The 14,715-nt window shown below is 50.2% G+C and overlaps 1 protein-coding gene across 1 annotated transcript in view; it reads left to right on the plus strand.

Moving 5' to 3' along the window:
* Positions 1 to 13,834, plus strand: part of NUP188 (nucleoporin 188) — a 41,978-nt gene extending 28,144 nt beyond the window's left edge. Inside the window, exons 24-44 of the mRNA XM_031450632.2 lie at positions 149 to 288; positions 1,106 to 1,212; positions 2,230 to 2,436; positions 2,557 to 2,726; positions 3,410 to 3,479; positions 3,894 to 3,961; positions 4,512 to 4,707; positions 6,381 to 6,458; positions 6,756 to 6,841; positions 7,077 to 7,222; positions 7,489 to 7,670; positions 9,822 to 10,022; positions 10,180 to 10,272; positions 10,677 to 10,835; positions 11,152 to 11,289; positions 11,932 to 12,006; positions 12,089 to 12,322; positions 12,435 to 12,566; positions 12,836 to 12,909; positions 13,020 to 13,149; positions 13,233 to 13,834. Coding sequence (XP_031306492.2) covers positions 149 to 288; positions 1,106 to 1,212; positions 2,230 to 2,436; positions 2,557 to 2,726; positions 3,410 to 3,479; positions 3,894 to 3,961; positions 4,512 to 4,707; positions 6,381 to 6,458; positions 6,756 to 6,841; positions 7,077 to 7,222; positions 7,489 to 7,670; positions 9,822 to 10,022; positions 10,180 to 10,272; positions 10,677 to 10,835; positions 11,152 to 11,289; positions 11,932 to 12,006; positions 12,089 to 12,322; positions 12,435 to 12,566; positions 12,836 to 12,909; positions 13,020 to 13,149; positions 13,233 to 13,409 — 2,863 coding nt within the window. The 3' untranslated portion in view covers positions 13,410 to 13,834. The remainder of the gene's footprint in view (positions 1 to 148; positions 289 to 1,105; positions 1,213 to 2,229; positions 2,437 to 2,556; positions 2,727 to 3,409; positions 3,480 to 3,893; positions 3,962 to 4,511; positions 4,708 to 6,380; positions 6,459 to 6,755; positions 6,842 to 7,076; positions 7,223 to 7,488; positions 7,671 to 9,821; positions 10,023 to 10,179; positions 10,273 to 10,676; positions 10,836 to 11,151; positions 11,290 to 11,931; positions 12,007 to 12,088; positions 12,323 to 12,434; positions 12,567 to 12,835; positions 12,910 to 13,019; positions 13,150 to 13,232) is intronic.
* Positions 13,835 to 14,715: the final 881 nt, after the last annotated feature.

Below are 14,715 nucleotides of genomic sequence, written 5' to 3' on the forward strand. Positions count from 1 at the left end.
CTCCTCCTCTCTCCTAGTTTGGACTGGGGCCTCTAACAGAAGCTGTTGAACTCTGGGATTATTGTTGGAATCTAAATCATGAGAGCACAAATGTTGCAAATGAAGTCATGTTATCTGAATCAACTTTGGTTTCCATTTGGCACCCTAGTGATGGGGCAGAGGGCCAGGGCCAGGGCCAGCTGCTGATCAAGACAGTGAAACTGGCATTCTCCGTCACCAACAATGTTATTCGGCTGAAACCTCCTTCTAATGTGGTGTCCCCCTTGGAACAGGCTCTCACACAACATGGTATGTATTTTCTTCCAGTCAACATTTCTGCCCTTAAGTGTGTACTTCAGGCTGTATTTTTAGAGGTCAGTAGTATTTTCTGATTTGCTCCTTGAGGAAATTTGGAAATGATCACCAGATTTCTTCCTGGACTTAGAAATAAGAAGAGTGTATCATATTTATTTCCACCTCCTATTGGTGACAGAATAATGGTTAAGAACACGTGTTCAGAGTCAGACTGTGTAGGTTCAAATTCTGATTCCAACCAGCTTTGACCTTGGGCACATTATTAAACAACTCTCAGATTTCACATCTATAATATGAGGGTAAGAGCAGTATCTACATTATAAGATTATAGTGGAGGTTAAATTAGTACCTGTAAAACCTGGTACCTGTTGCCTGCTTAGTATTGATTGTTATTACTCTTTGACCTTGAACTACTCATTTAATCTCTTTGGGACTCAGTTTCTTCATTTTCAAATAGGTGTTCGGATAATGACCTTTTATAAGCTGTATCATTTTGGGATTTTTATGATTTTTGCATTTCAGTGAAATGCTTTGATGTGTTTTTCTAACCTATTTGTCAAAAGACTATTTTCTTAAAAATATATCTTTTTCTGCGCTTAATGAGTTGGATTGAGCTATTTACCCCCAAATCCTGCCTCTCTTCTTGGCTACTGAGAAAAAGAGAATGATATAACCGTCTGGATTTGCTCTGGCCCTCCAAGTACCTAGAATAAATTCCCTTACATACATGAGCCTTTTTGAATAGCAGCCTCTTTTAAGAACTTAAATCAGGCACACTTTGGTGTCTAAACTGTTTCCTGTACTTCTTCAGGTGCCCATGGGAATAACCTGATTGCTGTTCTTGCCAAATACATCTACCACAGACATGACCCTGCCTTGCCACGTCTTGCCATCCAGCTACTGAAACGTCTGGCCACGGTAGGATCCCACTTCGCCAGTCAAAGCCCCAGGAAACTGACTTTGTGCTTGAGACCACTCTTGCTTTCTCCCAAGAAAAGCAGCTAACTTGGACTTTTACAGTTACATAGCCATAGACACACACGTACAAGTTGTGTTTTATGAGAGTTTTTTTTTCCTTATTATAAAAGACATCATTCTCATTTTAAAATATTTATTTAAACATTACAGATAAATGTAACATAGAAAGTTAAGATACCTGTGATCTTTCCTCATTCCAAGAGTTCCTGTCAGTAGGTTGGTATGCGTTGTTCCAGATTTCTTTTTGTCTGGCTTGTGTATTAAAGGATGATTGGGTGTGAGCTTTTGCTCTTTCCAAAATCAGAATTCCACTACACATATTTTGTGACCATCTTTCTCCACTTAACACTGTATCCTGCAGTCTTGCCATGTGGGCACATTTAAAGCTACTTCGTTCTCTAATGCTTGCATGGCATGCCTTGGAGTGGAGTAATTTATTTGGGCTATTTTCTATCTTACTGTTACAAACAGTGCTGTAGTGAACATTTTTGTCCATAGAACTCTATAAACTTTTGTTTACAGTTCCTAAAAATTAGATACGTATCAGGGAACATTTTAATTTTTATTAGACATTTCGAAGTTGCCCTCCAAACATGTTGTAACAGTTTATACTCCTAAAACCCAAGTAGTGTTGTATCCTTGCCAGAGTGGCTTCATCAATTTTTTATATCTGTGCTAATCTAATAAGGAAATCAATATTATCTTTTTTCTTAACTTTGCACTTACTAACATGAGAGAGGTTATGCATTTTTTTATGTTGGTTACTGTTTCTCCTGGAAATTGTTGGACATCTTTTGCTGTAGTTTGGGGTGATGTCCTTTTGACTCAGAGCTGTCTGTCTGGATGTTTCCTTTTCTGGCATTTTCTGAGATTTCTTCAGCACTTTTCTGCAGGAGCCTGCTGTGGTCCTTCTGGAGGTAGAGCTCCGTAAAGCCCATGTGTCCTTGTCTCTACCAGGTAGCCCCAATGTCAGTGTATGCCTGCCTGGGCAACGATGCAGCTGCCATTCGTGATGCTTTCCTGACCCGACTGAAGAGCAAGATTGAGGACATGCGCATCAAAGTCATGATTCTGGAATTCCTCACAGTTGCTGTAGAGACTCAACCAGGCCTCATTGAACTGTTTCTGAATCTGGAGGTGAAAGATGGCAATGATGGCTCCAAGGTGAGCCTGCACCTGGGATAAAGGCTGGAAGATGGCTGCCTGGGATGTGGGTGCTGGGCTCTGTGGGTTTGGTTGTTGGCAGAAGCTGTGGGACTGAACTCTCATCTGCCCCTCCTGCAGGAATTCAGCCTTGGGGTGTGGAGCTGTCTCCACGCCGTGCTGGAGCTGATCGATTCCCAGCAACACGATCGCTACTGGTGCCCCCCGCTGCTGCATCGTGCGGCCATTGCCTTTCTGCATGCTCTGTGGCAGGACCGTCGGGACAGTGCCATGCTGGTCCTCAGAACCAAGTGAGTCCGACGCCATACTTAACCTCCAAAGCTTTTGTCCTTGTTTGTAAGATGGAGTAACAATCACTGGTATCTGAGAGGTTTGTTATGACAGGTAACTGAGCACATGCACTGAAGTGCTTAGTACCTGGGTCAGTGTGTGGGAGTTTTACTCTCACTCTCTTTTGAATGCTGCCACCAGCAGGTGTAGCCTTTAAGGTAAAGATGTGTTTACCTTGGAGTTTCTACCTTTTGAGTTCCCGCCTTCTGCCAACCCTCAAAACCCACTGTTCATGAGAAATAGTAGATTCCGATAAGAGTGGCTTGCTCAAGCCATTGAATGGAATGGGATATGCTGTTCTCTTGGACCTTGTTTGCACAGAGGGAAGGAACATTAAAAAGGCTAAACGTGGGCACCTGCTGCTCTTATTTACCTCCTCACACTCCTCTCTGGGGCTGTTAGAGATGGGCTGAGTCATGAGAGTTCTTATTGGTCAACTCTGTGACCTATGGTTGTATTTCCTAAGAGGAAAACAATTTTATATGTGGAGTCCTTTGCATTTATGTAGGAGCACGTGACACATGCAACAGCTGTCAGGATTGGGACTGAAAAATGTGGAGCAGTAACCTCCAAGGGGAGGTGGAGAGAGGAGGAGAGGACTATGGAGAGAAAGTGTGATTTCCAACTTGTATTTTCTTTTTAGACCCAAGTTTTGGGAGAATTTAACCAGTCCACTCTTTGGAACCCTTTCTCCTCCCTCAGAAACATCTGAGGTAAGCCAGGGTAGAGGGAGGGACAGTGACGAAAGTCCCTGGGAGTAAAGGCTGGGCTGTGAGACTGAGCTGGAGAAAGTGACACCTCCCCTAATGAAGCAGCCAGAATGTTCTCTTCACTAGGGTCTTCTTTCTCAGAGAAGCGCGTGCTTCCTCTCCCTTTGATATCCTGTTTTGGGAAAGAGTGGCATGCCCTGTTCTGTGTTGATGGCTCCGTGGTCTTCTCCACTCGCTTGGAGACACTGTGGACCTGACACTTCGGCTCCTGCAAGTTAGATGCCCATTCGCATTCGACGGGGAATATGCTTTCTTGTTTGCCAAGTTTTGAGTCCCTGCTCTGTTCCCCTGTGGTGGCGAGAGGTACCAGGGAAGAGGTTATCATGATTGGTGTCTGCTCTGCTCTCCTCTCCACAGCCCAGCATCCTGGAAACCTGTGCCCTAATCATGAAGATAATTTGCTTGGAGATATACTATGTAGTTAAGTGAGTCCTTTCCTCTTTTGAGATTTTAATTAAAGGATTGTGTGGTGGGGTATAGCTCAATGGTAGAGTGCATGCTTAGCATGCATAAGGTCCTGGGTTCAATCCCTAGTGCGCAAGCCGGGGCAGAGGACAGAGCTGGTTGGGTGCCATTTGTGTCCCTGGCCAGTCCATTGATGGCATTTATGATTGTTAGAAAGTTATTGTGAAGCAAACTCCACGTGCTTGGGATTTTATGGAGGAGGAATCCTGGAAAAGGCCTTAGCCTCACCCATTATGTTGAGCAAGAAGTGTGAGCCCCACACATTGGAGCTGATCCAGAGCTGTGTGTCTTTAAGCCCACGTGGGGTTGCTTTCTCTGCCTCAACAAGGGTCTGTGCCCATCACATCCCCATCTGCTTTCTTTTTTTTTTTTTTTAAATAGAGGTACCGGGGATTGAACCCAGGACCTCGTGCATGCTAAGCATGCACTCTACCCCTGAGCTACACCCACCCTCATTCCTATCTGCTTTTAAAACCTAACTGTAGGTTTTGTTTTTTCTTGACACCCTAGGGGCTCATTAGACCAGTCATTAAAAGATACGCTCAAGAAGTTTTCCAGTGAGAAACGCTTTGCCTACTGGTCAGAGTATGTCAAGTCCTTAGCAGTTCACACGGCTGACACAGAGGGCAGCAGCTGCACCTCCCTGGTAGAATATCAGATGTTGGTCTCCGCCTGGAGGATGTTTCTCATCATTGCCACCAGTCACGTAAGAACCTCCTGGGGCGAGTTTTCATTTTGGTATCCTAGCAACGATGTGCTGGGATGCCTAGCAGATACAGCCTCTTGGGACAAAGAATGAATCTGAATTTTTCCCTGAGAGCTAAAATGTAACAGGTTGTGTGCCAAACAACAGGGCTAATATGGGGATGTTTGAGGATGTTGGGTTCAATGAGAGACCATTAAGAAAAGTGCAGAAAAGTAATTTTAAATCCCTTCAGACATTCATAAAAGCCTCCTATAGCCACCTTTGTGGCCCTGGATAGGTCTTGGGGGCTCTGTCCCTTCATCTACCTCTCACACACCTGGATGACTGCCTTCTCACACTGCGTGCCCTGTGGGCGCTAGGTGAGTGCTTGTTGACCAGCCAGCAGGGAACTGCGTGAGCAGGCCGGCTCCTTCCGCTTTGTTTTCAATGATTCTGGAAACTGCATTTCCTGGTCTTCTTAGAAAAGGAACAGAGACCATTGTCTTGGCAACGTGTGTCTTTTAGAGTGAGAATTAACATTTGGGAAGAATTTGCATTTTTCCTTTTTGTTTGTTTGTTTTTGTCCTTTGACAGCATCATGCTGTGTAGTAAGGACTTGATGTTGACTTGTTATGCCCTAGAGAATCCAGATTAATCTCTTGACTTCATTAGTAACATCAGCTTGATAGATGCTTTTTGTTCCGAGCACTCTCTTAAAAGTTCTGTGACTTGTTCCTTAGTGCCAGACTGCCCACAGCCTTAGAGCTTGGCTGTGACACAGTCGTTTGGGACCCCTGAGACTATAGACGCATCAGAATGCTCATCTATCTTTGGGTAATCAGGGAATGATTGATTCTCCGGGGAATAATTTGTGTCACCTGCCTTTTAGGCCCTACTTGGGCAGCAGTTCTTGAATTATAGCTCTGAAAATCCCACCATCCTCTTTTCCCCTAGGAAACCTATCTGGTTAATCCAAGATACTGATTACTCATTCATTTAATGGATATTAGTGGAATGCTCATCATGCGCCAGGTGCCGGGGATGCAGCAGTGAATGAGGCAGATAAGGTCTTTGATCTCATGGAGAGTGGTCCATGAGAGTCAAATTGTAAACAAGTTCACAAAGAAATAGTCTGGGATTGTGATAGCTCACTAGGAAGGAGACAGTCAGGGTGCCAGGGTAGGGAACGCTTAAGTAGGGTAGGAGTGGTTGGGAGGCCCTCCCTGATGAGGTGACGTCCGCACGACCTGAATGTGCGAGGAACCTCCCAGGCAGAGAGCCTGTGGAGGAGGGTGGTCTAGGCAGTTGGGGTCACAGCTACGGGGGTCCAGAAGTGGAAAGAGCCCACCTGTTCACGGAGGAGGAAGGAGGCCAATAGGGCTGGAGTAGAATGAGCACAGCGGGGATGACACCATAGTCAGGTGGACTAGATCCTCAGGGGCTCCCAGGCCTTGGAGCGGAGTTTGTGTTTCTAGCGCACTGGGAAGCCTTGAAGGGTCTGCGCAGAGGAAGGATGTCGGGAGGAGGATGTGAACCTGGGCTGAATTCTGTCCGTGTCTAAGGTGGACAAAGAAACAGCAGGGCCATCAAGCCCCATTTGACTTGGGAAGACAGTGACTGATTGCCTGACAGAGGACCTCACCTTAAGTCTGGGAAATTTTCCTAACTGGTATTTTTTTCTTCTTCCCTTACAGGCAGAGATAATGCACCTGACCGACTCTGCCGTACGTCGCCAGCTCTTTCTTGATGTGCTCGATGGAACCAAAGCGTTAGTAAGTGTGTCTGGGAGATTTCACATTCCTCCCAGGGAGAAGGTCTCCGAGGTCAGAGCAGCTCGCGAGTCTGCAGCCACACAAACGATCAGGTCAAAGGGCTCAGTTGGCTTGGGAGGCCTGAGGCTACAGTGGGGAGGCAGAGTTCTCCTGGCCTCTCCCCCGTGACCCAGCCCTGTGAGCTCGCTGCTGGGAAGGAAAGGCCTGAGGCCGAAGGTGCCTGTGAATGGAGCTCAAATCTTCCGGCCACATCGGCTCACAGGAACCCTGACTTCTAACTGTGCTGTCTCCCCTCAGCTCCTAGTCCCCACCTCTGTGAACTGCCTCCGCCTCGGCTCCATGATGTGCACTCTGCTGCTTATCCTCCTCCGGCAGTGGAAGAGGTGAGCCCCGTGCCAGGAGGGGTGGCTTGGCCATCTTCTGCTGACCCTCGCCTTCCTGAAGGGGAGGAAGTGGGTGTGAAATGGGCTGGCTTTCCATCCTAGGGAACGGGACTGAAGGCAGACACCTGATGTGCGGCGCACTGCCCCATGGGCGTCCTGAGAGGGAGCATGGGGAGTTTGTGGCCTTTTTCTGAGGTGTGTCCTCCCCTCCCCCTCCTCTTCATATTGTTTCTAGAGAGTTAGGTTCTGTGGATGATATCCTTGGACCCTTGACAGAGATCCTGGAGGGAGTGCTGCAGGCAGACCAGCAACTCATGGAGAAGACCAAGGCCAAGGTGTTCTCAGCATTCATCACGGTGCTGCAGATGAAGGAGATGAGAGGTGAGGGGCAGAGAGGAGCTGGGGGCACAGTGATCGCCCAGCCCCTGCTGCTAGCCGGCCTGGGCAGGGCTTCCTCTAGAGCCAGATGTTTCTCCTGTGAGGATTGAGTTTTCAGTCTTGAAACTGTCATCTTCAGGAAGACTCTTTTTCTTCTCCCTACCTATGGGACAGGCACACTCCTTCCTAGCACTCTACACTCCCTGCCGCCTGCCTGGGACGGAGCCGGCAGTGAGCATGACAGTGTCCCCTCCCTGTCTGCTTTGCAGTGAGTGACATCCCCCAGTACTCCCAGCTGGTGCTGAACGTCTGTGAGACCCTCCAAGAAGAGGTGATTGCACTCTTCGACCAGACCCGCCACAGTCTGGCGTCAGGCAGTGCCACAGAGGATAAGGACAGCATGGAGACTGACGACTGCTCCCGGCCCCGGCACAAGGACCAGCGTGACGGGGTGAGGGAGCTCCCTGGGAAATGGTCTATCTTTCCCACATGCATCCACAGATGAGAACCACTGCCTGCTCTGTGCCAGGCCTTAGGGTGGTTAATGAACAGGACGTAATCACAGCGCTTATGGAGGTCACAGCCTGATGGAGAAAGTTAACAAATCAGACTATGCAGAGAAGCGATGAAATTCCACTGTGGCAAGTCTTTTTTTTTTTCTTTTAAATTAATAGACTTAATTTTTTTAGATCAGTTTCAGGATCATAGCAGAATTGAGCAGACAATGCAGAGAGTTTGCACATAGCCCTCCTCACCCACACATATATACTCCCCTACCCTCAACATCCCTCATCAGTGTGGCATATTTGGTACAACTAATATGGACACATTATTTATTATCAACCGAAGTCCATAGTTTACATTAGGGTTCACTCTTGATGTTGTACATTCTGTGGGTTTTGATAAATGCATAATGACATGTAGCCACCACTGTAGTATCATACAGAATAATTTCATTGCCCTTAAAATCCCTGTGCTCCATCTATTCATTCCTCCCTCCCTCCCTTTCCCCAAACCCCTGGAAACCACGATCTTTTTATTGTTCCTGTAGCTGTGCCTTTTCCAGGATGTCATTTGGTTGGAATTGTTCAGTTTGTAATCTTTTCAGACTGGCTTCTTTCATTTAGTAATAATATATGTTTCAAGTTTCTTCCATGTCTTCATGGCTTGATAGCTCATTTTTTTTTTACTGCACATGTGTTTTTAAATTTACATGTATGTACTGTTTATTGTTTCTAAGAACATTTAGAGCTCTAGCTTTTTAAATTTACATAGTTATCAAAGGAATAAAGCCAACCACAAAATAAGAATTAATTAAAAAAGATACATATACCCTGCTGTTAACAGCAACATTATTTATAATTGCCAAGATTCAGAAGCATCCTAAGTGCACATCAATGGTTGAATAGATAATGAAGATGCAGCATATATATATGTACTGGAATACAACTCATCCATAAGAAAGAAGGCTATTTTGCCATTTGTGGCCCTTCATTCACTTTTTTTTTTTTCACTTCAAAAGCCAGAATTTTATAACTGGCATAAATATTTCCATTACATCAAAAACAACAAAATACCCAGAAATAAACCTAACCAAGGAGGTTGCCTATACTCCGAAATCCGAAATGACACAAAGAAATGGAGAGATTTCTTGTGCTCTTGGATTGGAAGTATCAACACTATCAAAGTGGCCGCACTACCCATAGCAGTCCCACTGTGGCAAGTCTTGCAGGGGAGAAACACAGGGAGAACGTGCAGTGTGAGGTTCTTATCTAATCTGGGGATTCAGAGTGAAAGCGCCCTTTCGGCTTGGTATTGGTAGAGTCGGGCGGGGAGAACAGTGAGTGCTGAGCTGTGGGTGAGAGTCACCTGGTGTCAGCCAGGCCGGGGTGAGGCCTGAGAGCTGGGGGCTAGACAGCCAGCAGACTTGTCAGGGTCTTTGGTTGGGATCCTCAGTGAATCAGGAAACAATTTTTAAGGATTTTAAGCAAGGAAGAGAAATCAGATTCGTACTCTAGAAAGAGTATGCTGGATATAGTGTAGAGAAGTGTTTTTCAAACTCTGGGTCAGGACCTACTGATGTGTCTTGAAATGATCTCAATTGGTTACAACCAGCTTTTTTTTTTTTAAATGAAGTAGAATAAAGTGTAAAAGAAAGTATCAGCATATTTTGTAGGAAGTAAGGGTAGTTCCTGTTTCATGAAAATATATAAATACGTGTATACTGGAGTGCAGCATAAGTATGTATTACTCTGGGCAGTCATGGTCAAAGATAAGTTTGAAATGCCCCTGGCATGAAGAATTGAGTAGGGAGCATCCAGAGAGGGTGGAAGGACTGTTGAGGAGGTGATTGCAGTAGTGCAGCAGGAGGGGAGGTCACTAGGGCTCCATGCGGTGGCAGGGTTGGAAGTGGCACTGACAGGGCTTGATGGCAGTTTGGGTGGTGTTGGGGGGCGGTGGTCAGGGTCGCCAGAGGCAGAGCAGAGCAGGACTGTCTCAGCCCGCTCACTTGGAGGCTGGGTGAGGTCTGTCCTCTTCCTCTCCTCCTCCCCCTACACTGCGTCCTTCCCTTTTACCCATCTTTGCCCCTGGGCCCCAGCAGGTGTGTGTCCTGGGCCTGCACCTGGCCAAGGAGCTGTGTGAGGTGGATGAGGATGGTGACTCATGGCTGCAGGTGACCCGCAGGCTCCCCATCCTGCCAACCCTCTTCACCACCCTGGAGGTGAGCCTTCGCGTGAAGCAGAACCTGCATTTCACCGAGGCCGCGCTGCACCTGCTCCTCACGCTGGCTCGCACCCAGCAGGTAGGAGGCGAGCCCGAGGGCAGGAGGGGGCATCTTTGCTTGTGCTGGGTGGGTTCTAACACTGCCTGTGGTTCTCTCAGCCCGAGAGCTCCACCTGCCCCGGGGCAGGACGGCTGCGGGGACAGCTTTGATCTCATTCTTTGTTTCTCCCTCCCAGGGAGCCACAGCAGTGGCTGGCGCCGGCATCACCCAGAGCATTTGTTTGCCGCTCCTGAGTGTGTACCAGCTCAGCACCAATGGGACAGTGCAGGTGAGTGCCAGTGTCCTGCCAGTGTCCTCCCCAACCCCCCTTGGTACTTCCACTTGCCCTGGAAGTTGCTCTCTTTAGTGGCCTCGCTCATGCGCTGACGGTACAGAATCCTCCCTGACCCAACACTGACTTCCTGCAAGAGAAGCTCACGGCTAGTCAGTGACAGACCCAAGTCTAGAACCTAGGATGCTTCTGTCTCTGTAGTGCTCTTTCTGCTGTAACTGCTGGCTTCGGCCTCGCTCTGGCCCTGCTGGTGGCCAGCCAGTGGCCATGCCCATTCCAGGAGGTTTTTTCCTCTGAGCAGCTAGCCTGCCTTAGCTGCTGGGCTGCAAGGAGGCCCTGCTATACGTGTTAGCTGGGTTCTTTTGCACGTGTCGTGATCCTGTCTGCTGTTTGTGTCTCAGACACCCAGCACCTCTCGGAAGTCCCTGGACGCCCCCTCTTGGCCGGGGGTCTACCGCCTGTCCATGTCTTTAATGGAACGGCTCCTCAAAACTCTGCGCTACAACTTCCTGATGGAGGCCCTGGACTTCGTGGGTGTTCATCAGGAGCGGACCTTACAGGTGAGGGACTGCCAGCATCTTAGAGTTCGGGGCTCAGGGTTCAAGGGTGTCTGGGCCATTTAGGGCTGAGGCTTGGCGGGGGGGGTGTTGGTGCTCACATTTCTGAGGTGCTGTAAGCACTGCTGGCTGACAGGCTAAGCGGCGGGCTGCCCTGCTGAGTGAGGGGAAGGGTCTGGGATCAACTCAGACAGAAACCTCTCAGTTGTAACGCCAAGCCACCTGTTGTGCCGCCACCTAACCGTTTGTCAGCCCAGGACCTGTCCTTCCCCAGGAGGGCAGGAACAGGTATGGCAGGTCCCTGTGTTCCCCCTCCCAGTGCCTCAATGCAGTGAGGACGGTGCAGAGTCTGGCATGCCTGGAGGAGGCGGATCACACCGTGGGCTTCATCCTGCAGCTGTCCAGCTTCCGGAAGGAGTGGCACTTCCACCTGCCTCAGCTCATGAGAGACGTCCAGGTGGGGCCTCAGACACGATTTCCTGGAGGGTCTGGGGAAATGCTAGGGGACAGAGTGGTGAGTGGATGGCAGGCCTGTTCCTGGGACATGGGCTTTTTGCTTAGGTAGCACGGGGTTCGGTTTCACATTGCTTTCTTTGGAGCCAAGTTTTCCCTCCACAGCATAGGGCAGCCTTGTAGGGTAAGCCCCTGGGCTCTGTCCGACATCCCTTAGAAACAGACAGGCTTGAAGCTGGGAACCAGCCTGAGGTGGGGGCAAGGAAAGAACATGGGCTCTGGAGTCAGACAGGCCGGTCATTTGCCTGTTGAGTGACGTTGGCTAAGTCATTTTACCTCTAAGCCTTTTTCTTCTTTTGTAAAATGGAAACATAATCCTCACTTATTTACGTGGGACCTTATACCATGCCCAGATGTGGCTGGGTCCCCAGGAAACAGTCCCGGCATCTGCTGACCCCGAGTTTGCCAGTGAGCGTGCTTGCTGACAATTCTGAGTTCAGAGAATGTGGGAGCGAGCACTGCTGGGTGCTCAGGGGGCAGGACACACGCGTTGTCAGCATGTAGAGCCCCGCTTGGTTGGAAGATCGTCAGTTGGCTGTGCTGCTGCCACGAGGCTCTCCCTCACCCTCCCCTGGGTTTGCTCCAGGTAAACCTGGGCTACCTGTGCCAGGCCTGCACCTCCCTCCTGCACAGCCGCAAGATGCTGCAGCACTACTTGCAGGTAACAGCCCCTGCCCGCTGCGGCTGCCCGCCCGCCTCACCCTGGTTTCTCTGGGCTCCATCCATCTCTTGTCTCTCCCCAGAACAAAAACGGGGAGGGCATCCCTTCAGCTGTTGCCCCCCGAGCTCAGCGGCCACCCACAGCCACCCTGGCTGCCCCCTCCTGCTCCTCCTCCAAGCAGCCCAGTCCAGACACACAGGCTTCAGAGCAGCGAGCCCTGCACACGGTCCAGTACGGCCTCCTCAAGATCCTCAGCAGGACCCTGGCGGCCCTGCGCCACTTCACCCCGGACGTCTGTCAAATCCTGCTGGATCAGGTACCAGCCGCTGTGCCACCAGCCTCCCAGCAGAGCCGCCAAGGCTCTGCTGTGCACGAAGAGCTGCCTGGGGTCCTGCTGGGCCCTACGTCGCTTTTGCTTTGCCTTGCAGTCCCTGGACCTCGCTGAATACAACTTCCTGTTTGCCCTGAACTTCACCACTCCCACCTTTGACTCTGAAGTGGCCCCCTCCTTCGGAACCCTTTTGGCCACAGTGAATGTGGCCCTAAACATGCTTGGAGAGGTAAGTTGGTGTTGTCTGGCCCCTCAACCCATGTTTCCCTCCCAGTTTACCACTTCCTGACCACGACCTTGGGCACATTTATGTAGCCTCTCTGAGCCTGTTTCTCTTCATGCAGTATAATGGTGCTTACCTGTAGGGATTATTGTGAGGGTTAAATGAGGGAACTGATAAAACTGCTTAGCGTAGGATCTGCAAAGTAGGAAGCTCTCAGTATGTTGGAACTGGTGCTGTTACCTTATTTTTTTAACCACTTATTTTTCTTCCTCCAGCTGGACAAAAAAAAGGAGCCGTTCACCCAGGCAGTGGGACTCAGCACACAGGTGGAAGGGACCAGAACACTGAAGTAAGAAAGCCCTCCTTCTGGAATTCGGGTTGGGGTGGTCTTGGGCTGGCAGCGCCCCCCCAACTGCCAGCTTGACCCTCTGCAGCCGTATCCAAACCCGCCCTCTGCAGGTCCCTCCTGATGTTCACCATGGAGAACTGCTTTTACCTGCTCATCTCCCAGGCAATGCGTTACCTTAGGGACCCGGCTGTGCACCCTCGGGACAAGCAGCGGATGAAGCAGGAGCTCAGCTCGGAGTTGGTAGGAGGGGCAGAGCCGGGGGCCCTGAGGACAGCCCTGGGGGGTGGGGGCACCAGGCTCATCAGGTGCTGCTTCTCTCGCAGAGCACACTGCTCTCCAGCCTCTCGCGCTACTTCCGCCGAGGAGCCCCCAGCTCTCCTGCTGCTGGCGTCCTCCCCTCACCTCAGGGCAAGTCCTCGTCTCTCTCCAAGGCCAGCCCTGAGAGTCAGGAGCCTCTGATCCAGCTGGTGCAGGCCTTTGTCCGACACGTGCAAAGATAGGATAGCGGTCTGCCGCTCACCTTCCACTGTCCACCAGCCCGCACAGCAGCCCCGGGCAGCGGGGTGCTACAGGCCTGCTGGGCCCCATCTGGGGCAGAGAGTAGCTCCTGTCACTCTCCCAGAGTAGCCACAATTCCCACCGCCCCGGCATTATTTTTGTAATAGATCAAAAGGTCAACAGTAGGGCGGGGAGCCATGAGTCTGCTGCCCTTGCATTGAGAATGCCCCGAAGAGGTGTACTCCTTCCCTTCAGGCGGTCCCCAAAGCACTTGACTCTGGCCCAGGGAGAGACAGGGAGCCAGTCTCGTGCAGCCAGGAGAGGCTGTGTGCACGGGTTTGAGAATCTGTTTTCCATGCTCTGTTCTTGCAGTTTTTGGTAATACTGTGGTCTATTTATACAAATATTAAAATACTGTTTATAGATAGCTGTGTGGGATGTGCTTTCAAAGCCTGAGAGGGACTAGTCAGCTCTCAGCATCGAACTGTCTCCCTCGGCCCGGGGCCTGGAGTGGAGCAGAGGTTTGGGGAAGGCAGGGTGTTTATTGATGGTTGACTCACTAACATCTCTCTGTTAACGTCCCAGGCTCGGGGGCTGCTGGGTGGACACTCACGTTTTCCCTTCCTTGGCCCGCCCAGGCCCTGTCCCCCCACCCCCGCCACACACTTCCATCTACCAGCTGGCTGAGCTTATCGCTGACTGTGCCCTTTCCCGAATCTCCGCTCCTTCTGTTAGGGCGCTGTGCCTCCCCCTCCCCTACCCTTCAGAAGCCCCAGCTGTGGGCCCACCAGCCTTTAACCTCCTTGCGACCTAATCACAGAGTTCCGAGTCTGGCTACGAGCCTTAATTTAAACCTGGCTTGTAGTCCAAAGCTACCCCTTAAAATTTCTAGAATGAGACTGACCTGGGCTAGAGTCCCTGTGTGGCCACTTGCCAGTAACGGAACCTTGAGGAGGTGACTGTCTTTCTGATCTCTTCCCTCATCTGTGAGGACCACACGAGGACACGTGTGAATGTGCTTGGTCAGTGCTAACCCACAGGAAGCACTGTCAGCTGTCCGTTACGCAAGCTTAAACCATCATGCAAGTTTTCCAGTCCACTCCACTCTGCCTGAATTTACGAAAGTCTTTCTTAGGAGTAGAACATCTATCATGCCGCTTCAGTACAGGACCGGTACTCCCTCCTGAGCTGCACAGGCGCCGTGGGAGGCAGGGAGGGCTGGGAAGGACGCACTTGCTTGCTCTAAAGGGCTCCTCTGCCCTCGCGTTTCTGCGAGGCGCCCACAGCAGGACCCATTGCTCTCCCTGT

The sequence above is a fragment of the Camelus dromedarius genome, chromosome 10 (genome assembly GCF_036321535.1).
Source record: "Camelus dromedarius isolate mCamDro1 chromosome 10, mCamDro1.pat, whole genome shotgun sequence".
Taxonomy (NCBI): domain Eukaryota; kingdom Metazoa; phylum Chordata; class Mammalia; order Artiodactyla; family Camelidae; genus Camelus; species Camelus dromedarius.